This window comes from Staurois parvus, unplaced genomic scaffold (assembly GCF_062004578.1).
Source record: "Staurois parvus isolate SC_StPar_1 unplaced genomic scaffold, SC_StPar_1.0 ptg000159l, whole genome shotgun sequence".
NCBI classification, from domain to species: domain Eukaryota; kingdom Metazoa; phylum Chordata; class Amphibia; order Anura; family Ranidae; genus Staurois; species Staurois parvus.
Window position 1 is genome coordinate 717650 of NW_028317955.1, and position 26478 is coordinate 744127.

Sequence of the window (26478 nt, forward strand, 5' to 3'; positions counted from 1 at the left end):
CTTGTACCAGAGTGATGGGAAGAGAAGAGTATGGAGAAGGAAAGGAACTGCTCATGATCCTAAGCATACCACCTCATCAGTGAAGCATGGTGGTGGTAGTGTCATGGTGTGGGCATGTATGGCTGCCAATGGAACTGCTTCTCTTGTATTTATTGATGATGTGACTGCTGACAAAAGCAGCAGGATGAATTCTGAAGTGTTTCGGGCAATATTATCTGCTCATATTCAGCCAAATGCTTCAGAACTCATTGGACACCGCTTCACAGTGCAGATGAACAATGACCCAAAGCATACTGCAAAAGCAACCAAAGAGTTTTTTAAGGGGAAGAAGTGGAATGTTATGCAATGGCCAAGTCAGTCACCTGACCTGAATCCGATTGAGCATGCATTTCACTTGCTGAAGACAAAACTGAAGGGAAAATGCCCCAAGAACAAGCAGGAACTGAAGACAGTTGCAGTAGAGGCCTGGCAGAGCATCACCAGGGATGAAACCCAGCATCTGGTGATGTCTATGCATTCCAGACTGCAGGCTGTAATTGACTGCAAAGGATTTGCAACCAAGTATTAAAAAGTGAAAGTTTGATTTATAATTATTATTCTGTCCCATTACTTTTGGTCCCTTTACAAGCGGGAGGCACATATGCAAACTGTTGTAACTCCTACACCGTTCACCTGAGTTGGATGTAAATACCCTCAAATTAAAGCTGACAGTCTGCAGTTAAAGCACATCTTGTTAGTTTCATTTCAAATCCATTGTGGTGGTGTATAGAGCCAAAAATGTTAGAATTGTGTTGATGTCCCAATATTTATGGACCTGACTGTAGATGGAATTGTGTGAGACATATTAGTTCGACAGTAAGTACTTGCCTGTTAAAAGGCTCCATTGGGCCCCCACAGGGGGACCAAACCCCTTCCTGGACCCAGCAGCCAGAGAGATTAGAGTGCACCAATATAGGGAAAGAACTAAAGAAAGAAAAAGAATAGAAGCATCAAACACAAGAAACAATATAGTTAACAGGTGCAACAAATGTCAGTGTAACAGTTCACAACATTTCAAAATAAACAGTAATGGGTTGGGGGAGCCAATGCCCCATTTTTCGAACGTGAAGCTGCCACCCTCCCACGAGAGTGAGGCAAGGTCACATGGAGTGGCATGTGGTTCTGCCCCGAACCTTCCTTTATTCAGGGATGGTCAGTTGGGATATATCGGCAAATAATTGGACGGCATGACCCAACAGGGTAATATCTCCGCTGGTTCTGGTAGCTACCATAATTTGATCCTATAAAAATGTGGCTTAATGATCACATCTCTAGGTAGACCATCAGATCTGGGAGCTATCAGAGCCCGATGAAATTGGTCCAGTTCCAGTTGGTGTGGGGATAGGTCAGGGACAAGATCCTGTATTAATGTATGTATAGCTGGTTCTAGGTCCATGAGTCTCAGGCAGACCCCAAATTATAAAGTTGTAGCGACGGAACCTATTCTCCAGATCTTCAATTTTTTCATTTGCATGGTCAATCTGCTCCTGCAAAGAGGAGATCATGTTGGTATTTTGGTTTACCCTTTTCACTGTGCCATCCAACTTGGACTCAATAAAATCTAAGCGTTCGCTTATGATCTGAAAGTCATTCTTGATGTCTGTTGTAACAATGACACAGGCTTTATAGTTCTTGTTGTAGGATCGCAGAGAATCTGGCAATAAGTACAGCATCTTCCAAGAAGGTAACAGGAGGTATAGGTGGTTGGGCAACAGAACTGGTCTGACTTAAGGCTAATTCTGCCAGCTTGGCCATATTTTTACCCACGGAGGAAGCAGAAGATATTGCACAGCCAATTTCCCCACCAAGGGATGTAGAGGAAGGAGAGAATTGTTGTTGGTTCTCACCTGGGGATGGCGGTTGTTGCGCATCCTGGGACTGTGAAGAGAAGGGGTCCCATATCATATTCTCCCCTGGGGTTGTAAGCTTTGGGGAGAGCATGTCTGACTGTACTGGTGGGCTGCCTTGTGTTACAGGCTTCTGGACTGACGCCATCTTGACTGCTGGAGAGCGCTGTGAGTAGGGGACTGGTGCACCGAGCGGGTCTTCTGTGGCGGCTTCTTTTTCTCTTCTCCCACTGTCCTCTTGTGAATACTGATCTCTCTCAGCTGCTGGCATCTTTAGTGGGCTTCCTCCTGCACCCAAAATAGCTAATTGTAGCTTAGAAAGGTCAGGGGCATGCGGAGCACGGTCAGAACATGTCCGCTCCTGGTGCTGCGCGCATGGGCACTGCTGCTGACATGTTTTTAAATCAGGTATTTACCAGTTCATATACTGTATGGCAGTGCTGTCTTCCCGCAGCTGATTCTTCTCACCGCTGAAAGTCCCCAGCACTGCCATCTTGGATTTACTGAGGTGGGCCCAGACAGCTTTTTTACTCTTCAAGCTTCTGTTGGAGATTGGTCGGGCAAAATTCACCACTTTTTGACTGCCTTTGAAAATTGCATGGGAACCCCCTCTTTTTCATATCCCTTAGGTTTTGATATAGCCAAGATAGGAAACAGGATAGAGTGGCTTGCACAAGTAGTACGTTGAGAGAACTAGGGATCTCTAGAGACGTCCTGGAACTTATATTTGCTCTGATAAAGCGTTTCATTTGCTTATAGTATAAAAGATGGCTTTGAGGAAAATTTTACAAATGTTGTATTGTAGCGGGATAGTATGCATGGGGTAGAGAAGGTGAGCCAAGATTATCATCTTGATAAAATGACCTCCTGAGTAGCAAGATAGGCAGCTCCTTCCACCTGTTAACATAAAATTTAAAGCTGAAGTTTAACTAAATAAACATTTCTCTTTTATCTACAGCTTTAGTTACATTACTTACCAGAACTATGCTTCATGGTGTGCAGGCTGCTGTAATCTGTGAAAATCTCCACTGCAGGGCTGCCCTGTCCTCTTCCTGCTGCTGAACATCAGCGCTCTGGGTGTTAGCAGCCTCTGGTCTTGGGCTCAGCTGCACTAAAATTGATCTGACAAGGACACCCCCCTCCCCCCTCTGCTCAATTCAGAAAAGTTATTTGACTGATTACACTGCATGTAACATGATCTGTGAATAAGTCTGATCAGTCCCAGGATTCTAACCTCCATTCACAGATTGTGTTACAAAGAAAGTAATCAGCACCCTGGAGTGAGTATCCATCATAAAGCATTATGATGGATACTTAATTTGGGGCTGTAGTTTATAGTGTACATGCCACTACAACAGCACCACAGGCTGCCATGTGATCTGAAGGGGTGGCCAGGATATTGGGAGTTAGAGTTACTTCATAATTTATTTTTTGCAAAACAGAAAACTTGTCCTTTAAATTCCACTGTCATTAACAGAATAACCCTGTACTGCCTTGTCTTGTTTTCCTTTGCTCAATTTCTTGTTGGCATTCAACCTCAAGACCAGAACATGTACTTTTCTGTTGCTAACTTATTTATTTATTTCAGGTACTTATACAGCGCCGTCAATTTACACAGCGTTTTACATATATATATTGTACATTCACATCAGTCCCTAACCCTCAAGGGGCATACAATCTAAGGTCCCTAACTCACATTCATATACAAGGGCCAATTTTAGACAGGATCCAATTACCCTACCAGCATGACTTTGGAGTATGGGAGGAAACCGGAGTACCCAGAGGAAACCCACACAGGAACAGGGAGAACATGCAAACTCCAGGCAGGAGGTGCCATTGCTGGGATTTGAACCAACGACCCGAGTACTGCCAGGCGGAAGTGCTAACCATTTAGCCATTGTGCTGCCCCATGAAAACTGTGTTATTACTATGCCAAGGGTGTCTGCCATTTCTCTACAATAGTTTGATACTTAAACTGGTTCAATCCAAGGAAATTGAATCCAGAACCTCAAGCGGTTTGGATTGTTTGTTTTTTCCATAATCCAGTGGTGTGTCTAGAACAGCTGTGGATGTTCCTAATACTGCCAGGCGAAAGTGCTAACCATTTAGCCAATGTGCTGCCCTACAACTTCTACAAGAAATGGTGGATGCTTGGATTGATTGCTGGGTCAGAGGCTTAAATAACTTTTTACCAGGCAGAAATGGCAGCCTATGTGTTTCTACATGTAAATAAAAGTACATAAGCTACATCATGCTGACCATCTTCAATAGTTCTTTATTTTATATAAAAAAAAACTCAATAAAAAACATAAAAAATACCGATATACTGTAGTCTTCTGAACCATAGCTTTCCATTGCTTCTGTTCCCAGCGATACTTGAAAAGTTTTAGAAATTGTAGTTCCAAAATTAGAATTGTGATACCGTGAATCCAACGATCGCTGTAATGGTAAAGGAAAAAAAATATTTGTTACTTATATAGGAACATATAAACCATACATGTAAAGCAGAAATAAAGTCTCCATGTCCAGCGATCCTTTTGCCGGCATCTTCTTTTGAGTGCCGGTGTTCAGCCTTTGCTTTGGCTGGCAGGGGATGGCGTCACTTCTGTGCATCCAAAGAAGGACGTCATCCCTGCACTTGGAGATGGGCCAGGAACTGCATGCGCAGCTCAGTTTACAGTGCTGGAGGAGATGGCAATCAGGCAGGTGGGGGTATTTTATTGAAGAAAAGACATTACATGTAACTTCTGCAATAAAAACCTGCCTGCTCGCAGTTATTTACAGAAAAACTTCAGTTCTGCAGTTCTGCTTTAAAGCTTAAGTTTTGACTAAATTAAAAACAGAAAATTTAGCACAAGGGACATAACTGACAAATAGGATTACCTGTCCCTTGTGCTGATTCTTTGTGTTTTAGGTGACATTTTCACCCATCCTACCCATCTTCAATACAGCTAACAGGCTGTCGGGAGCTCTTGTCGAGATCTCGCCTATGCCCGCCCTTTCATGGCAGATCCGCCATTCAAAAAAGCTGTCCTGCAGCTTCCTTTAATGACACAGGATCCCTGAATGGAGGAGGGGTGAATGCTTGATAGTTCCATCCCTTATTCATATATCCTATCATTCATAGAATCCAATCCCTATCTAGGGTTGCCACCTCATTCCTTTGAAACCGAACATATATTAATTACACAGGTTCCGGTGCTAATTTAATGCAGATAAGGCACTGAGTGATTTTAATTACCTCCCTAATCAGCCACAGAACCTGTGTAATTAATATGTGTTCATTTTTTAAGGGATGAGGTGGCAACTCTGTCCCCATCCCTGGCAGGGTTGCCACCTCATCCCTTTAAAACCGAATGCATATTAATTACAGAGGTTCTGTGGCTGATTAAGGTGGTAATTAAACCCACTCAGTTCGTTATCTGCAATAAATTAGTCTCAGAACCTGTGTCATTAATATGTGTTCAGTTTTAAAAGGGATGAGGTGGCAACCCTAATCCATGGTCACCCTGTAGCAATGACATAATACCCCATCATTCATCTTCCCTCATCGAGAAGCCCCATGTAACCCTGCAATGCACCCGACATGCACTCTGCTGTCACTCATCTCCCCACAATGCACCCACCAATGTCTGACACCAGCACCTAACTTTGCAGAGATGATACTGAACTGTCACCCTGTCAGTGCATTCATGTCTCCCAATCCCCCCACACCTTCCTTAGGGACCACAGGGTAACATAGGGGCTTCCCTGGACTCTCAGTACACTCCATGCCCCCCCAGTCCACATTCATGTTCCAAAATCACTCCCAGGTCCCCTTAACTGCGGCCCCGGAAGTGCCTCCCTTTATTTACATTCCCCCATGGCTTCCCAGGCGGAAGCGCTGTGGTAACTCTTCCCCCGGGTGCTGGGAGTCCTGGTAATGGTTCCGGGGGAGGTGACACGTGGCTCCGGCAGAGGGGCGGGGAGCTAGGCGTAGGAGGACGGGGATGGCTGGGACTGTGAGGACCACTGAGAGCGGTAAGGGGGTGTCTATGGCGTACAGGGTGGACCCCTGCTGTGTAATTGGGGAGCTGGGGCCCGGGGAGGGCTGCTGCATGGCAGACTGGGTCCCTCCAGATGTTGTGGGACTAAAAGTCTCAGCGTGTCCTGCTGACACCCCTACAGCACACCCCTCCCCCAATTTCTGCAGTAAGGACTGTCTGTGACTCCAGGGAGGAGGTGGAGGCAGCTTGTAAGTAGGTACAATAGTTTCTGACATCCATGGAGGTGTATTGTAGATCCCAGCTGTCCCAGGGAATGTCCCGGGGGTGACCACCATAGAGGACTGTCCCGGGGGCATCCACAAGCGAGGACCAAGGACAGTCCCGGGGGTGACCACCAGAGAGGACCGAGGACTATCCAGGGGGTGACCACCATAGAGGACTGTCCCAGGGGTGTCCACCAGAGAGGACTGAGGACTATTCCTGGGGTGACCACCATAGAGGACTGTCCCGGGGGTGTCCACCAGTGAGGACCGAGGACTGTCCCGGGGGTGACCACCAGCAAGGAAGAGGACTGTCCCGGGGGCGACCACCAGCAAGGACGAGGACTGTCCCGGGGGCGACCACCAGCGAGGATCGAGGACTGTCCCGGGGGGCGACCACCAGCGAGGACGAGGACTGTCCCGAGGGTGACCACCAGCGAGGACCATCCGGGGGGTGACCACCAGCGAGAACCGAGGACTGTCCCGGGGGTGACCACCAGCGAGAACCGAGGACTGTCCCGGGGGTGACCACCAGAGAGAACCGAGGACTGTCCCGGGGGTGACCACCAGCGAGGACCGAGGACTGTCCCGGGAGTGACCACCAGCGAGGACTGTCCCGGGAGTGACCACCAGCGAGGACCGTCCCGGGAGTGACCACCAGCGAGGACCGAGGACTGTCCCGGGAGTGACCACCAGCGAGGACCGAGGACTGTCCCGGGAGTGACCACCAGAGAGGACCGAGGACTGTCCTGGGGATTACCACCAGAGAGGATCGTCCCTGGGGTGACCACCAGTGAGGACCGTCCCGGGGTTGACCACTAGGGAGGACTGTCCCGGGAGTGACCACCAGAGAGGACCGTCCCTGGGGTGACCACTAGCGAGGACCGAGGAATGTCCAGGGGATTACCACCAGCGAGGACCGAGGACCGTCCCTGGGGTGACCACCAGCGAGGACCGTCCCTGGGGTGACCACCAGCGAGGACTGAGGACTGTTCTGGGAGTGACCACCAGCGAGGACCTAGGACTGTCCCGGGAGTGACCACCAGCGAGGACCGAGGACTGTCCCGGGAGTGACCACCAGCGAGGACCGAGGACTGTCCTGGGGATTACGACCAGAGAGGATCGTCCCTGGGGTGACCACCAGTGAGGACCGTCCCGGGGGTGACCACTAGGGAGGATCGTCCCGGGGGTGACCACCAGTGAGGACCGTCCCGGGGGTGACCACTAGGGAGGACCGAGGACTGTCCCGGGGATTACCACCAGAGAGGACCGTCCCTGGGGTAACCACTAGCGATGACCGAGGAATGTCCTGGGGATTACCACCAGAGAGGACCGAGGACCGTCCCTGGGGTGACCACCAGCGAGGACCGTCCCTGGGGTGACCACCAGCGAGGACCGTCCCTGGGGTGACCACCAGCGAGGACTGAGGACTGTTCTGGGAGTGACCACCAGCGAGGACCTAGGACTGTCCCGGGAGTGACCACCAGTGAGGACCGAGGACTGTCCTGGAGATTACCACCAGTGAGGACCGTCCCGGGGTTGACCACTAGGGAGGACTGTCCCGGGAGTGACCACCAGAGAGGACCGAGGACTGTCCCGGGGATTACCACCAGAGAGGACCGTCCCTGGGGTAACCACTAGCGATGACCGAGGAATGTCCTGGGGATTACCACCAGAGAGGACCGAGGACCGTCCCTGGGGTGACCACCAGCGAGGACTGAGGACTGTTCTGGGAGTGACCACCAGCGAGGACCGAGGACTGTCCCGGGAGTGACCACCAGAGAGGACCGAGGACCGTCCCTGGGGTGACCACCAGAGAGGACCGAGGACTGTCCAGGAGTGACCACCAGAGAGGACCGTAGACTGTCACATCATTGGTGTCAGTGGGAGGAATAGTGCCCCATCATTGGTATCAGTGGGAGGAATAGTGCCCCATCATTGGTATCAGTGGGAGGAATAGTGCCCCATCATTGGTGTCAGTGGGAGGAATAGTGCCCCATCATTGGTATCAGTGGGAGGAATAGTGCCCCATCATTGGTATCAGTGGGAGGAATAGTGCCCCATCATTGGTGTCAGTGGGAGGAATAGTGCCCCATCATTGGTATCAGTGGGAGGAATAGTGCCCCATCATTGGTATCAGTGGGAGGAATAGTGCCCCATCATTGGTGTCAGTGGGAGGAATAGTGCCCCATCATTGGTGTCAGTGGCAGGAATAGTGCCCCATCATTGGTGTCAGTGGCAGGAATAGTGCCCCATCATTGGTGTCAGTGGGAGGAATAGTGCCCCATCATTGGTATCAGTGGGAGGAATAGTGCCCCATCATTGGTGTCAGTGGGAGGCATAGTGCCCCATCATTGGTGTCAGTGGGAGGAATAGTGCCTTGTATCAGTAGAAGGTATAGTGCCTGAAGGGCCAGATAAAAGTAAGCAAAGGGCCACAGTTTGGAGAGCGCTGTCCTAGAGGAATCCCCCAGCAATGGTACACACATAGTTACTAGGCTGAGCACCATACCTGGACTCCTTAGTGAGGGTCTGTTCACACCAGGTGGGCTGCATTGGAATGTCTTAGTCCCAGTGCATAGACAACACAAAGCTGCCTTTGTTAACAATCAGGTCTGTTTACACCAATACACTAAACAATGTACTGCAGGGCAGGTGTACCACATCACAACCAGCTGCAGGGATCAGATCTGTATGAATTGTTACAATGTCACATTTCCAGAAAGTTTGGGAGGAGAAAAATGTTATAGTGCTTTCTGATGTCAGAAGTGTTACTAAACCCACAACAGTACAATCAGTCTGTATATGCAGTAAAGCATGCTTGTTATACTCACTGTGGAACCTAAGGGGTTAATCCTCTGCATTGTTTAAAAACGCTGTTTGATCCTGACTTCTCTGATCCTCCCCTTCTTCCAGTGTCCCCCTCTTATCTCCTGATAGGACATATTGTGTGGAGACACTCTGCACATGCTTAGTTTGGTGTATTGCTAGTGTTTTTTTTTTTTTCTTTCCTTGGGAGAGTGCATGTGATCAGCACAGCCCGATCAGCACTGTCCAGACAGAGGTCAGGGATCTATATCCTCCTAGAGCAGAAAGAAAACTCCTCCTACAAGCTGTAACCAGTGCTCTGCTGAACACTGATAGAAGTCACAAGACTGTTCTAACTGCTGATGAGAAGAGGTATTTAGTAGCTTATATTTACTAAAATAATTGCATTTCTATGTTGTGTGTACTGTGGGAGACCGGATATAGTGAATGCGGGGTCCGGGGAGAGCGGATATAGTGAACGCGGGGTCCGGGGAGAGCGGATATAGTGGACGCGGGGCCCGGGGAGACCGGATATAGTGAATGCGGGGTCCGGGGAGACCGGATATAGTGAATGCAGGGTCCGGGGAGACCAGGTATAGTGAATGCAGTGTCCGGGAGACCGGATATAGTGAATGCGGGGTCCGGGGAGACCGGATATAGTGAATGCAGGGTCCGGGGAGACCGGATATAGTGAATGCGGGGTCTGGGGAGACCGGATATAGTGAATGCGGGGTCTGGGGAGACCGGATATAGTGAATGCAGGGTCCGGGGAGACCGGATATAGTGAATGCAGGGTCCGGGGAGACCGGATATAGTGAATGCGGGGTCTGGGGAGACCGGATATAGTGAATGCGGGGTCTGGGGAGACCGGATATAGTGAATGCGGGGTACGGGGAGACCGGATATAGTGGACGCGGGGCCCGGGGAGAGCGGATATAGTGAATGCAGGGTCCGGGGTGACCGGATATAGTGAATGCGGGGTCCGGGGAGACCGGATATAGTGAATGCGGGGTCCGGGGAGACCGGATATAGTGAATGCGGGGTCCGGGGAGACCGGATATAGTGAATGCGGGGTCCGGGGAGACCGGATATAGTGGACGCGGGGTCCGGGGAGACCGGATATAGTGGACGCGGGGCCCGGGGAGAGCGGATATAGTGAATGCAGCTTCCAGTAAATTGTGTGTGCTGTATAACCAAACTTTCAGGGGAAAGTAAAAACCTGTCAGTTAATTATTTTCTTCGTCCTGTTGGAGAGATTTCTTTATCCATCCTGTCACAGAGATGCAACAGGAAGTAAAGAATATCTTCTACACAGTGAGTGGACAGTTGTCAACAGAACCAGTTACACCCCCCCCCCCCGGAAGATACTGATTTCCCATCACTTTTTGTGCTGGAACTAATGTCACCAGAACCAAAAGATTGGTTAAATCTCCTCAGTGGGGACACAGACACCAATGTATACATAACAAAGGTTATAGCCATCTCCTGTCTATCTGTCTATAAAACTGAAAAAAAAAAAGTTTTGCCAACACATAACACTCTAATACCTGGTGATCCTGCCATAAAGGTCCTTATTAAGTTTCTTCCTGTTACGGGGTGACAACTTGTACTCCTGCATTGTCCACCTATTACATGCTTTCCTCCTGGAGGCTACAAACAGCTGTTGCCGACACATGCTACGAAGACATGACCCGTCAGTGTCAGGAAGCCGTTCTACAGCAACAAGGGCGAGAGTGCATGTAGAATGTAAATGGCTGAAAGAGGCTGCAGGAGATCAGCAGGTCTAAAATGGGGGAAAAAAGGTGCAATCAGTATTGTGTGGAGGGAAAAAAATGTTCTTAGTTTGAACATTTCCCGGGATGTTCCGCTCAGTGCAATGTGAAGCTGAGTAAATACATTGGCACAGTAAATATAGTGTGTATGTATGTGTGTGTATATATATATATGTATATGTATGTGTTCTGCTCAGTACACCCTTTCAAGCCCGGCACTGGGTTGGTCCGCACTTCACATTCTAATAGATGATTGGATCCCGAGCACCACTTAAGCAGGAAAATGGCTAACTGCCCCATTAAAACTAATATACAGGGACCCTAGAACAGTGCTCGAGTATCCTCATTCGGGCTGTTGGTGTCCTGTGGGATGGATGCCACTGAAACAGGGTGCAGGTTGGGGAAAGGTTCTCCCAGAAAAAGTAATGAGGAGGTTTCCCGGCTGCAGCACACCTCACCTGGACATGTAGTAGACAGATAAAACTGGCTCCAGCTCAGTCCATCAAGGCCATGTCCCCAGCGCGTTTCGCCCTCCCCCTCCTTTGCCTACCCCCCCCCCCTTCCCCGGGGGTTGTTTCCTTGCTAAAGGACTCTGGCTATCCAGCCCTAAGATTTAGTCAGCTTTGCCAGAAAACGGAGCCAGGTTGCTGACCTGGCTTTTCTATACTGCAGTTCAGTGATAGAGCTAGGTCTCCTCCCCGCCCCAATCTGTGATTGGACAATAAAGGAGCAGCATTAGGTGTGAAGCCAGTGCGCCACATACCCAGCTGCTGATGAAGTCATCCTTCTACTCACTCTGTTCTCTCCTCCTGTCTGTATGTTCCTTGTCAGCAGCTGTGTATGTGGCACACTAGCTTCACACTTAATGCTGACCTTCCCGCTCATCCCTGGTTCACATATATGTGGCCATGTGGGCTGCATTTTGCACAGGCACGAGAGCCAATTCATTTGAATGGACTCCTGTGCCGCGTGACACGCAGGGAAGAAGTCCCTGCACTTCTGAAAACGCAGCCCACACAGGAACCTCAGTTCCCAGTCCGATTGCGATTTCCATTGAGGACGGTGTGCCATTAGAACTAATGGCACCCGCCCGCAGGTCCACATTCCTCTGTGCGGGTGGTGCGGCTGCACGGATTTTTGTGCGGATCCTCAGCCGCACCACCCACACAGCTGTAAAGCTGGACATACACGTATGCATTTTGGTTCGAGAATTTTTGTTTCAAGAATATTCGTTTGATATTCTAATCATTAGTGGGGGTCAAATCAATGCTTATTTTTGACAGCAGCGACGGGAAAATTCGAAGGGGCAGGAAGGAAAACTTTTCTCGATCAAACGAATTTTCAGCCAGTATATGTGGTTATCGTTCAGAAATTACATTGATTTTAAACCCAAATGTTAAAAGCAAAAGACAATTTTCGAAGGACATTCGTTCGTTCGCCGAATGTTCAAAGATTTTTTGTACGAATATTCTCAGCCAGCCACAAATCTACACGTGTATTGCCAGCTTAACCGTGTGATTTCTGCTGTACAGGAGAGTACAGAAGACTACAAGCAAGTCTAACTTCAGGTACTTTATTTTAGTTACATAAAAAAATAAATATAATGATTTCTAAGTAAATATGTAACACATTTATTAATGCTTTGTATACCTTCCTGGAATATAGCTTTAGTCAGCAAGCTGTGGGAGATTTGCGGGTCGTTATTGGTCATAGAGTCCCACAATAGGTAAAGTGGAGATTAACCATCTCGGTGTAGTGAGAAAACCAGAACCGCTTGTGAGGTTTTGGGGAAATCGGTTTCAGGTAGAACTCTGGGCAGGATGTGGTGAAGAAAGAGATTTGACGGGGAAATGTGGTGAGTGATTTAGGTAGTCGTTTGACGGCGCTGATATTGTACTACCAACTACATGAAGGCGATGCTCCAATTTCAGATGCATTCTTCATTTCATAAAAGGGAGGTAGGATCTCTGACGTGTTTCATGCTACACGGTGCTCAGTCTCTGATTAAAGCGGAGCTCCGCTCACCCTGCCAAAAAATAAAAGTCAGCAGCTACAAAAATTGTAGTTGCTGACTTTTAAAAAACAGGCACTTACCTGTCCCTCGGTCCGTCCCCCGCAGCCCGTTTCACCGGCCGTCCTGGATTCCAGGAGGCCGGCATCTTCAGTGTGGGCACCCAGCTGTGAGAGCTTGTGGCTCCACAGCCGGGTACCCACTGCGCATGCGCGTGTAGCGCTGTGCTTCATGAATGGCCCTATAGTCTTCTGGGACCTATCACAGGTCCCAAAAGACTACAGGGAAGGAGGACACCTTCCGCATCTGGTCGCCTAGGTGATCGTACCGGAAGTGGGAGCGGGTACCTGTCAAATTCGGGTACCCGCTTCCCCCGCCCCCCAAAGGTGCCAAACCTTAATGGGGAGCAGTCCTTAAAGCAGAACTTCCCCTTTTGGGTGGAGCTCCGCTTTAAGCTCTGTAGCATGAAACAAGTTGGTGATTGTACCTACCTGTTGTAGCACATTTTTATGACGGAACAACTGTACTGTGTTAGGCTGGCCATAGATAAGCTTTTCCTTCTGGCTGAACGAAAACAAACAAAAACCGAATGGACTCCTCCATCCATACAAAGGAGGTGGATGGAGGAATACCCTCCAAAAGGGGCATTTTATTATAACAGCGGGACTTTCCACTCTCAGAATACTCAGATCAGTGGCTGTAGCTGATTGCCAAAAGTTTTCCAACATTCCAGCTCCAAGTCGATCATTGGCCACGTGGATCTAGATTCATCCAGTCCCTGTTAAACCGGCTGAATCTCAATCCAGCTTTATTCTAGGTTCACACTAATGCAGTGCGGTACATCGCATGTGATTCCTGCGGAAATCACATGCAGTTTGTGAGCGGTGCGATCGGAGTCCTACATTTTGTATGGCTCAAATCGCACCGCACCAAAAAGGTTCAGGACCCTTATTCATTTATTATTTATTTCAGGTACTTATATAGCAATTTACGCAGCGCTTTACATATATATTGTACATTCACATCAGTCCCTAACCCTCAAGGGGTGTACAATCTAAGGTCCCTAACTCACATTCATACATACACATACGAGGGACAATTTAGACAGGAGCTAATTAACCTACCAGCATGTCTTTGGAGTGTGGGAGCAAACCCACGCAGGCACAGGGAGAACATGCAAACTCCAGGCAGGTGGTGCCATGGTTGGGATTTGAACCAACGACCCTAGTACTGCCAGGCGGAAGTGCTAACCATTTAGCCACTGTGCTGCCCTTTTTTGAGTCCACACTAGAATCCGATCACATGAGTATTCACACCTATGCGATCCAATTCTGCACATTGCACTGCGTTTTGCAAAGCTGAGGCTGTCAATCACAGGCTGTACCCTCCTCTGTCACCATTTCTCTCTTGGCGTCAGGAAAACTCCTCAGGAGTGACTTATGCAGATAGCAGAGGAACAAGGCAGTGGACAAAAATAACATTTGATGCTCTGGATTGAGGTAAGCGCACACTATAGAGGGATATGCTTTGTTCATATTTCATGTCTGAGGCTTGTAACCACATTAAGGGCATAGTTTAAGGTGCGGTAACGTGTTCATGCGGTAACTCTCGTTGCGTTAAGGCAGCCCAATGACAACAATGGGCTGCCAACTCCCTGCAAAACAGGCATGTCACAAACTTTGTAGTGGACTGTAGTCCATTGTTGGGCACTGCAACACGTGTACTTTGCCTTGGGGCTTGTTCACACAAACTACAGTCACCTGTGGTTCTTCAATCTGGATAAATATAGTTCACTGCTGGGGACCCTAGAAAACCACAGAACGTGGGCAGCCCACAATGTACGTGGTTGTGGTGCACTAGCACAGTGTTTAAGGAGTCAAAACAGGCAGTGGGGTGGTGGAGAAAACCAATAAAGTCCGGCGCCACAGAAGGATTGGAACTGTGTACAGCCTTAAAGCCGGCCCAGGGGCGGACTGACCATTTGGAAACTCGGGCACTGCCCGAGGGCCCGGGGTCAGTAGGGGGCCCCATGAGATGCCCCTGGTACCTTTTTCATAGGCTTTTTTGAGTTTGGGCAAGGACACAGGGGCCCCATGATCCCCTAATGCCCGGGGGCCCCATGAGTTGTCAGTCCGCCCCTGAGCAGGCCATACATGGGTCGAATTCCGAACTAATTTTCTTTAGAAAATCTGAGTTTTCGTGTATTTTATAACCCGATGGCACCACCATTGATTTCGAAATTCGGCCAATCAAGCCTTCAATTTCGCCTCTTGTTGCTACAGAAAAGAATTTTCATGAGAAAAAAATTTCTTTTCTTTCCAGGTCACAGCTCATTTCTTTTTCATTATTTCCCGCACCATTCTCCCATCATTGATTTGAAATTTGTTCGTTTTTCAAAAAATTTTCAAAGTGCCCGATCACTCAGATTCGTTGGTAGCTTAAAAATCAGCCTTTTTTATGACCCACTAATGGTACGAAATTCGAACGAAAATTCTTAGAAAAGATTTTCAAAAGAAAATTCTTTCAAAATTGGACCCGCAAAATTCTTTCTGAATTCAACCTGAAAAATCGGTCAAATTTCGACCCGTGTATGGCCAGCTTTAAGCCAGCCATACTTAGGTCGAAATTCGACCGATTTTTCGTCCGAAAACCCAAGAATCCAGAGCTTATAATAATCGGCCAATTTTCGCTCTATTAGTGGGTTAGTGACACCGGCCGATTTTTGTGGTTTCTCCCCTTTTTGGTGATCGGGCATGTTGGAAATTTGTAAAAAGCGACCGATTTTCGACTCAATGATGGTCAAATCGTAGGATCGTTTTTCCGAAAAGAATATGCACATGAGCCGTGACCTGTTAGGAACAGAACTTTCGCCTGTTATATGGGGTGAACTTTATGACTTGGTTGGCTGATTTTCGAAATCATTGATGGCACCATCGGATTACTGAGCGAACAACGGTTTAGATATTCGGATGAAAAATCGTTCAGAATTCGAACCATGTATGGCCTGCATTAGAGGAACATCCACAGCTGCTCTAGACACACCACTGGATTATGGAAAAAACAATCCAAACCGCTTGAGGTTCTGGATTCGATTTCCTTGGATTGAACCAGTTTATGTGTCAAACTATTGTAGAGAAATGGCAGACACCCTTGGCATAGTAATAACAAAGTTTTCATGGGGCAGCACAATGGCTAAATGGTTAGCACTTCCGCCTGGCAGTACTCGGGTCGTTGGTTTGAATCCCAGCCACGGCACCTCCTGCCTGGAGTTTGCATGTTCTCCCTGTGCCTGCGTCGGTTTCCTTCGGGTACTCCGGTTTCCTCCCACACTCCAAAGACATGCTGGTAGGTGAATTGGATCCTGTCTAAATTGTCCCTAGTATGTGTATGTATGAATGTGAGTTAGGGACCTTAGATTGTACGCCCCTTGAGGGTTAGGGACTGATGAGAATGTACAATATATATGTAAAGCGCTGCGTAAATTGACGGCGCTATATAAGTACCTGAAATAAATAAGGGTCCTGCACCTTTTTGGTGTGGTGCGATTTGAGCCATACAAAATGTAGGACTCCGATCGCACCGCTCACAAACCGCATGTGATTCCTGTGCAAATCACATGCGGTTTGTGAGCGGTGCGATCGGAGTCCTACATTTTGTATGGCTCAAATCGCACCACACCAAAAAGGTGCAGGACCCTTGTTTATTTATTATTTATTTCAGGTACTTATATAGCGCCGTCAATGTACCGCACTGCATTAGTGTGAACCTAATATATAAGTACCTGAAATAAATAATTAACATCCATCAGGGCCAGTAATCAGAATCGATAACAATTATAATAAAAAGAATCCATGATCACGTAGGGTGTACATCTCTTTACAGTGGGGTGGCTATATAGCACCTCCTTGTCACCTGTCAAATGCCCTCTGAAGGGTGATCCGCATTTGGATTGCTCTTCAGAAGGTGCTACATGTGTAAACAAGGCCTGGAACAGCTGAACAGAATTACAAATAGTTTGTCTGGCCAAACAGTTCACATTTATTTCAGCTGTGCATTTATCCATATGCCTGAAGCTCTGACCTGGCGCGCCCGCGGAGTTAATCATCGCTGCCAGTCGCAGAGGTGTTGGGTGTGTTAAAGCCGGCTGTATATAGAGATTGTTCTCCAGCAACCATCGCCGTTTAAGTAGTGTGTGCGTGTTACATAAGGATAATTCGGGGAAAAACAGCCCCTGGAGGCTCGTTAATATGAGATCTGGGCAGGATTAGTAAAGGTGTTTTCAGAGAGGAGGATCGGGTCTTCTGACCTATCTGCTTGTATTAGAAGCTGCAGGATCTCCCCTTCCCCGAGGCCATGCACTCACATTCATCCTTGTGAACCTTCTCACCATTTGGCCTTGTGCTCCTTTCCCTTCGTGTTTTCTTAGCCGGATTGTGAATATTCTCCCTGTCATCTGTGTGCTGAGCTCCTAATCTGTGCAATCAGTGTGTAGAGCTTCGCCGGGTAAGAGCGGGATTGTGGCAAAGCCGTGTCTTCTGCAATCCAGCAGTATGTGGCCTATGGAGGAGGAAAAAAGTTACTTTCGTTGATGAGGAATGCAAACTTTTATGTACGGGGTTAGTTCACCCGAGGCTGGTGTTTCTGTCTTTGGAGAAGACTGGCAGGTTAATGGCTCTGCTGGCTTCATTTCATTCCTCGGGATTCCTGTGGTGAGTCCTCCGCGTTCCCAGGTCCTCATATGCACTGCAGCCATTATGAAGTGGAGGGGTCCCCCCCCCCCCCACCCTGGGAGTTTTCATTCACATCAGGGATCGCAAAAACCTGCAGAGCCGGGTTACCAGGCGCCTGAAAGTCCTACTTTTTTTTTTTTATTTCAGTTGTTCCCTGTCCTGCCAATTTTCACCAAATGCCACTAATGAGTTCTGTGTTCAGTTTCTATGTAATTCAACTTTTATGTTATGGAGAATCCACCGGCAGAACTGAAAGCTACACCATGGAAATTTCTCTGCTGGATCCTCCAAGAAATGGAAGCAGTTGTCAGAGTCTTTCAGTGGCTGATTTATCATTTTTGGTTGGGGTCTCCAAACTTTCTAAACAAAGGGCAAGTTTACTGTCCTTTACGGGGGGCAGAGTGTGGTCATTGGCAGTAGAAAAGGTCCCAATGACAGTGGAAAAAACAATGTCCCATCTTTGGTGTCAGTGGGAGGAATTCTGCTCCATTGTTGGTGTCAGTGGGAGGAATTGTGCCTAATCATTGTTGTTATTGGGTAAAATCGTTTCCTATCGTTCGTGTCATTCAGCCTGATTGTTGGTTTCATTGGGAAGGATTGTGACCCATCGTTTGTCATTGGGAGGAATTGTGCCCCATTGTTGTTGTCATTGGGAGGAGTTGTGCCCCATTGTTGTCATTGGGAGGAATTGTGCCCCATTGTTGTCATTGGGAGGAATTGTGCCCCATTGTTGTTGTCATTGGGAGGAATTGTGCCCCATTGTTGTTGTCATTGGGAGGAATTGTGCCCCATTGTTGTTGTCATTGGGAGGAATTGTGCCCCATTGTTGTTGTCATTGGGAGGAATTGTGCCCCATCATTGGTGTCATTCCACCCAATTCTTTGTGTCATTGGGAGGAATTGTGCCCCATTGTTGTCATTGGGAGGAATTGTGCCCCATTGTTGTCATTGGGAGGAATTGTGCCCCATCGTTGTTATTCTACCCAATTCTTTGTGTCATTGGGAAGACTTGTGCCCCATTGTTGTTGTCATTGGGAGGAATTTTGCCCCATCATTGTTGTTATTCCACCCAATTCTTTGTGTCATTGGGAAGACTCATGCCCCATTGTTGTCATTGGGAGGAATTGTGCCCCATTGTTGTCATTGGGAGGAATTGTGCCCCATCATTGGTGTCATTCCACCCAATTCTTTGTGTCGTTTGGAAGACTTATGCCCCATTGTTGTCATTGGGAGGAATTGTGCCCCATTGTTGTTGTCATTGGGAGGAATTGTGCCCCATCATTGTTGTTATTCCACCCAATTCTTTGTGTCATTAGGAAGACTTGTGCCCCATTGATGGTGTCATTGGAAGGAATTGTGCCTTTTCATTGGTGTCAGTGGGGGTGGAATTATGCCCCATTGTTGGTATCAGTGGATGAAATAGCTTCCCAAGGGCTGGAAAAAAGCAAGCAATGAGCCAATGAGATTTGAAGTGATATTCTGTGAGTTTATTCCCCCAAAGGTTGTTCGGTCACCTTTGTCTTAGTACAAAACATAAATGTGTTGTTATAGAAGACAATCATGATATCCTGTATATAGTCTACCTCAGGGGTGTCAAACTGGTGGCCCTCCAGCTGTTGCAAAACTACAAGTCCCATCATGCCTCTGCCTTTGGGAGTCATGCTTGTAAATGTCAATCTTGCAATGCCTCATGGGACTTGTAGTTTGGCAACAGCTGGAGGACCGCTAGTTTGATACCCGTAGTCTATAGTATGAGATAATGTGAAACGTCACACTGGTAGCATTGTTATCCCCCTGCTTGTCTTCAGTCTTTAATTATCTGGCACATGCATAGATCTGTATCGGGTTTCTGTGAGGTTTTTAGGACCCATGGCACATCTGCGCATGCGTGGACATTTCTGCACCGGGTTCTGCCAGCAGACTTTTTGGGCTCTGTGGCTTGTTTATACATGCGCAGAAAGTGCCGTGGGTGTCTGCCATATCCAAAACACCTTCAGCACACAAAATCTTGCACAGTGCATTGAATTGTAGAGAATTGTTGGAGACACAACATCATTCTGGCCTTGGCAGTGCAGCACACAAAATACAGGTAATCTTTATGTATATCAGGGAACAACACTCGGCTCCTATTGGTGTAGAGGAATGACAAAAGCTGAATATATCTATTACAGGTACTTAAATAGCAAAATCATTTTACACAGTTTTTCACATATATATTGAACATTCACATCTGTCCCTGCCCTTAACCCCTTGGCGCCAGCGCCTCCCGGCCCTTTAAGGGTTTCAGAAGCCGGGAGGCAGGGTGGGGTTTTAAGGTCATGTGACCGCCATGATTCGTCATCACAGCAGTCACATGATCAGGAAAGGTCCCAAACAAAAGAGGAGATCGGGACTTTTCCATGAGTACCGGACATGTGTGTGGGAGCGCTCAGGGCGCGTGCTCTCAGCACACATTTTTCTTAATTGCACGCAAATGTGCGGCCGCTCAGCATCAAGGCCTAGACGCTGGGAGGTCACACATTTGCGTGCGGCCGGCGCAAAGAGGTTAAGGAGCTTACAATCTAAGGTCCCTAACTCACATTCATACACATATACACTAGGGTCAATTTTAGTCAGGAGCCAATTAAAGTGTTACTAAACCTAGGACCCTGCATTCACTATATCTGGTCTCCCACAGTACACAGAATATGGAAATGCCATTATTTTAGTAAATATAAACTGCTGAATATCTTTTCTCATCAGCAGTTAGAGCAGTCTTGTGACTTCTATCAGTGTTCAGCAGAGCACTGGTTAAAGCTTGTAGGAGGAGTTTTCATTTTGCTCTAGGAGAATGCAAAACCCCTGACCTTTGGACAGCGCTGATTGGCCCTGGGCTGATCACATGCACTCTCCCAAGATGAAAAAAAAACCTCTCTAGTAATACACACTAAACTGAGCATGTGCAGAATGGCTATGGTTCATCCTGTCTTATCAGGTGATAAGACGTGGACATTTGAACAAGAGGAGGATCAAAGAAGTCAGGATCAAACTGTTTTTTTACACAATGCAGAGGATTAACTCCTTAGGTTCCACAGTGAGTATAACCAGCATGCTTTACTGCATATACAGACTGATTTTACTGTTGTGGGTTTAGTAACAATGAAAAAAAAAAAAGCTAGTGTGCATGGAGTCTTAAAATTATTTTAATATTAACTGCTAAATACCTTTTCTCATCAGCAGTGTATAGCAGTATTGTGACTTCTATCAGTGTCTGGTTGAGCACTGGTTAAAGCTTGTAGGAGGAGTTTTCATTCTTCTCTGACTGTCCTATGAGGCTGCATGACTCCTGACTCTCTGTCCTGACAGCGCTGATTGGCCCTGTGCTGATCACATGCACCCTCCCAAAGACAAAAAAACTTTCTAGCAATACACACCAAACTGAGCATGTGCAGAGTGCCTCCTAGAGCTTTGTACTATCAGCAGATTGATTCTGGAGGATCAGAACAGACAGGATCAAACAGCCTTTTTACACAATACGGAGGATTAACCTCTTAGGTTCCACAGTGAGTATACCAAGCATACTTTACTGCATACACATATATATCTTTGTGTGCCCTTTGCTCGAATGCAGTGCTGGAATGCCACATTCCCTTGCAGCATCCCACGCCACATTCCTGTCACACTGCTCTTGCATTCTGCTGCGGTTGTCAGTGCAAAGTTAACGACTCCCCAAATGCAGGACACAAACAGTGTGTTTGCCCACTCCGGATCGCATGGTACAAAAGTACTATGCAATGTGGTTGCTGTGCATTATAAAAGTAGTGCAAGTATTACTTTTGGTGCAATGTGATTTCTGCCCTTTCAAAATGAATGGTCTGAAATCGCACTGCTCAGAAGTACATGTGAATTGTATAGGAACGCTGTGCTGTTCCTGTGCGATTCACATGCAGTTCCTAGTGTGAAAGGGTCCTGAGGTCACTTCTTGCCCAAAATACAGATTTAGTGGTCTTGCACAATATCTCCCGTCACCTTTTTTTCTCTTGGTGTCAGAAATTACTCATGCTGATAACAGAGGAACAAAGCAGCAGACAGAAATGACATTTAGTGCTCTGGATTGAGACAAGCAAACATTATATAGGGATATGCTTTGTTCATATCTGAGGTTTACAACCACTTTAGAGCTGAATCACACGTGCGGTGCAGATTGAAGCTCAGGTTTAACAACTAATTGACACAGTAGTCGTTCAGCGGTTCAGGTCAGGTTTACATCCGGTTCAGTTCAGGATTTTATCCAGTTCACACGTGGTTTAGAAGCGGTTCCCATAGAAGTCAATAGCGTGTAATCTGCATCTGAACCGGACAGCACTGCTCAGAAATTGGACAGGACTCTTTTTCAATCCGCACCGCCAGTGCCACCGCACATGTGTGAACAGGCACCATAGGAAGTCATGTTATTTCACGTCATGCGGATTGGATGTGGTTAAACCTAATGAAATCTAACGGGATGACTATTATGAAGTATGGTTCTGTATTTTACATTTGCTGAGCTGGATGAGTTCTTTGTTATCCAGCACTCAAATCTGTGGAGGTCCTGAAAAGCAAGTCTGGGACTTGAAGTGGTGCAATTTATATTATGTAACCAACACACCTACCATCCAGCTCAATGCTCTGTATTGGGATGAGGTGTGGTTCACATTCAGTGAAAGAACCCTTACCCTTTGCTTAGTTTGGTAATATGTGCCTTTGTGTACTGAAGACATTTTCCAGCATGCTGGAAAATATCCCCAGTAGTGCACTTTGAATTCTAGAGCATTCGTCTTCTCATATTAAAGTACACGCTGTGATGGAATTCTGTAGGCTGCCATTGCTTTGCAAAAATTGACTGTGTGGTCACCTAGACATTGTTTACTTATTTACCCCCAAAAGGATACAACTGCAAATCTGTGTTTTTTATAATATTTTTTTTTTCTTTTACGAACTCACTTTTTGTCTTTGCTGTCTCCATACAGGATGATGTGGGGCAGGATCTCGGTGTGGCTGTGCTTTGTGTGTCTGGGCTTCCAGCTCAGCTCTGCTTGTGTCCCAGGAAGTCGTGCTTGTGAAAATGCCAACGTCTCCTCGGTTGATGCCTGGATCTGCTCTCTGATTGGCTCTCTGCTGGTGGGACTGAGCGGAGTCTTCCCCCTTTTAGTGATTCCCATTGAAGCCGGTGCAGCTCTGAGATCAGAAGGTATTTTTTTCAAATATCTTGTAATGACACTAGGTTGGTGAGTCTAATACGTTCCATGACTTGGGAGGCAGACTACATCAGAGGCTGTGTGCAGCATTTTCCAGTGCCATTTTATTCCACGTGGAATTTTTTGGATTTCAGCTCAATGATTGGAACAAATCTACTTTAGGCAGGCCATACGTTATGTGTTTTTTTTTTTTCTTTTCATGCAACCAGCAGCAGAGTACAATGATCAGTGTTGCTGGTTATAGCCAACAGCACTGATTGTTTTGGAAAAACCTGCCCAAGCTGGTTGTACACAGGTCAATTGAAAGATCGACTTGTGTACAACTAGCCAGCTCATGCATGGATCAAAATTTGCCTAGTCCCAGCTGAACCTGCCAAATTTCCAGTTTTAGTTTCGGACATTATTATTATTATTATTATTATTATACAGTATTTATAAAGCGCCAATGGTTCGCTCAGCGCTGTACATTACAAAGGGAGACAGAACATGTGACCGCACAATACCAATACAATGCAAAACATGAGGGGATTGAGGGCCCTGCTCTTTCGAGCGGATAGTGGAGGGGATGGGGGTACAGGAGGAGATAGCTGTGGGGGATGGAGTGGTAGGAAGAGTGGAGGAGGTCGGCAGGTTAGCAGGGGGTGGGGTAGACTTCCCTGAAGAGATGGGTTTTCAGGGTGCGCCTAAAGGAGAGGAGAGTAGGTGATAATCTGATGGGTCGGGGCAGGGAGTTCCAGAGGATGGGTGACACCCTGGAGAAGTCCTGGAGGCGGGCATGGGAGGAGGAGACCAGGGAACTAGAGAGAAGGAGGTCTTGTGAGGAGCGGAGTGTTAGGTCGGTGATGTAGTTCGGGGCAGTATGGTGGACGGCTTTGTACGTCAGTGTTGAGATGTTGAATTTGATCCGTTGCGCAATCGGAAGCCAGTGGAGGGATTGGCAGAGGGGGGTGGCGGAGATGGAGCAGTTGAAAAGGTGAATGAGTCTGGCAGCCGTATTCAGGATCGACTGAAGCGGGGATAGCCAGCGGACATGCCAGGTTAACTCATTGGACCTCTTGTGCGACTAAGAGTGTCAATGTAGGATTGAGCTGCAGCAAGGTCAGAATAAGGGGGAAAAAGGGTGAGGGATGCCAGAAGGTTGACATTTACAGGCCCGGCTTCAGGATTTGATATCTGTCCTTCCAGCATCTACACAGCTTAATGTCTCAGTATGCCCTTTGAGACTGCAGGCCATCTGCGGACCTCCAGATGTTAACGATCTACGGTTGACAACAAGATCTGCCAAACAACAAGCATTATTCAGATTTCCAGCTGTTAAGTTATTACATTTCCCAGCATGATTTTGGTTGGCATTCCATGCTGCGACTACTGCAGTTGTCAGAGTTACAGAGATTGCCCACAACCTCATGTAAAGAAACCCCTAACCAACAGACCAGAGTTCCCAAATGTTAGTTACAATCACCTTTATGCCCTAGAACAGTGGTCTTGAATTAAAATTTACGGAGGTCCGGTCAGCAAAATTTCCTTCCAGCAGAGGTCCGAATCTCCTTAGCAATATTGCACATCACAGTCTCCCGGAACATTATCATATTTAGTGTACCTTTCACACTGTCGTCCCCTCTACATCACAGTCCCCTCTTTAAAGAAGTCTCACAGTGTCCTCAGTTCCCCTTCATATCGCGGCGCCCCATACGCGATGCAGCGCCCCTTACGTGAAGAGGCGCCTCTTAACACGACACGGCGCACCCATCATGACACGGCGCCCCTTAACACAACACAGCACCCCCTTTTAATGCAAGCCTCCCCCTGCACAGTCCTATGGTACCTTAGACAGAGCAGAGACACTAATCCTTCTGGGGTGTCCTCTCCTGGGGTTCCAGCCTACAACCGATGTCATCCTCAGGTGGGGATGGTAGGAGCTGCAGATCGGGACTGAGGGGTCAGAGCTGCCCACGTTATGTGTAACAAGTGGGCGATTGCCTGGCTTGCTAATATGAAAAGACTCCCGCTTTCTGTCTCGAGCTGCAGAGAGTGGAAGTCTTTACATATTAACAAGCTCGGTAATCACCAGCTCCCGCGCCTCAGTCTCGGTCCCCACTGTGAGGATGACATCGGTGACTGAGTGAGAGGCCCGGAAGAGAACACCCAGCCGTGGCAGCGGCATGGCTGCGGTCTGGACAGGACTGTCCCTCGGTCTGGGTCCGGACCACGGTCTGCCATTTAGTGACCACTGCCCTAGAAGATGTCCAGTGCCTTATGTGTCATAGCAAGTAACTAAAACCTGAATATTTGCACTTTTTACATTTTGAGCAGAGATGCACCAAAAGTTATCTATTTTTTTAGGCCCCACTTTGACAAGATGGTACATTGGTATATGGTTCCTAAAACTGATGACGCTGTTTTGGGTGCTATAGTTGCAAGTCTTCATCAACCACTCAAGAGTGACTGGTAGTATTTAGATATTAGATGTCCAGTTTAAATTGGAAAGAATTTTCTGCATAGACCCTTGCCGTTTAGTCTTGCCATTCCCGCAGTTAAATGTGAACCTTTTTACCTTGGCCAACCTATGCAAGGCCCCAGGTACACTTGACAGAGTGGATTTGTATGTTTATCCCTGCGCTCCCCCACTATCCAAATCACCATGCTGTTTGAGTATATCCAGTGTTGAGGGATCACATGACATCTCTTTACTTTCAGCCCTGGTTCACACTGATGTGAGTTGTCATGCGATCTGATGGTTTAAATCCTGTGACAAATCGCATGCAAGGATGGACAATGGAACCGTTCTAATCGGTGCAACTTCAACTTAGTCAGAGTCGCACTGATTAGAAAAGTAGTTCCTGCACTACTTTGCCGATTTGGGCTGCGACGTGCAGAGACATCTGTGCATTAGGTCGCTTGGATGTCTATCAAGTCACATCCAAAGTCGCTTTGCCATCCAACTTTGACAGTGAAGTCGCACGATTTCAAAGTCGGATCCAGTGTGAACCAGGGCTAAAGTGTAAGTACATTTGGAATAATAAAAAGTGCCGAGAGAGAGGCTTTTCTTTATGACTGAAGAGCCTATGGGGGAGAGTTACTAAACTGGTGCACACAGAATCTGGTGCAGCTGTGCATAGTAACCAATCAACTTCCAGGTTTTATTCTCAAAGCTTAATTGAACAAGCTGAAGCTGATTGGCTACCATGCACAGCCGCAACAGATGCTGTTGCTTCCCCAAAGCAATACAATGTTACTATGGTAACATTATACTACTTTGGTCATAGTGTAATATGAGAAAAAAATCTTAAAGAAACGAAAAGTAATAAAAAAATTATATATTATATATTTTTTTCGTACTGTCACCAGTCAGTGTCCCTGATCACGGCCACACCAGTTATATAATGACACTGTACTGCACTGGTGACAGTATTTAAATAAAAAATTGTGAAAATTATTTTCTTAATTTCTTCATTTTCTGAAAAATTGTGACAAAAAAAATTACGTCAAAAAACTCACCATGCCTCTTATGAAGTACGTCGGACTGTCTACTTTTCAAAAAGGGTCATTTGTGGGATATCTGTACTGTTCTGACATTTTTGGGCCTCAAGAAATTAGATTGGCTGTCAGTACTTCAGGATTGATCAATTTTCAGATCTATACCATAGTTTGTGAACTCTATAACTTTCCTACAAACTAAATAAATACAAATTTGGGTTATTTTCACCAAAGAAATGTAGCAGAATACATCTCGGCCTAAATTTATGAAGAACAATTATTTATTTGCAAACTTTTATAACAGAAAGGCTACATTCACACTAGCATTGTGTGC

General features: G+C 47.1%; 1 protein-coding gene across 2 annotated transcripts in view; it reads left to right on the forward strand.

The window, feature by feature from the left end:
• Window positions 1-5839: 5839 nt before the first annotated feature.
• SLC39A13 (solute carrier family 39 member 13) overlaps window positions 5840-26478 on the forward strand; it is a 60177-nt gene continuing 39538 nt past the window's right edge. Inside the window, exons 1-2 of one of the 2 annotated variants that reach the window (XM_089675797.1) lie at window positions 5840-5906; window positions 22440-22660. In XM_089675797.1, the coding sequence (XP_089531923.1) occupies window positions 22441-22660 (220 nt within the window). In that variant the 5' untranslated portion in view covers window positions 5840-5906; window position 22440. Of the gene's footprint in view, window positions 5907-17158; window positions 17432-22439; window positions 22661-26478 lie in introns of those variants that run through there. The other variant, XM_089675796.1, reaches the window with a different exon arrangement.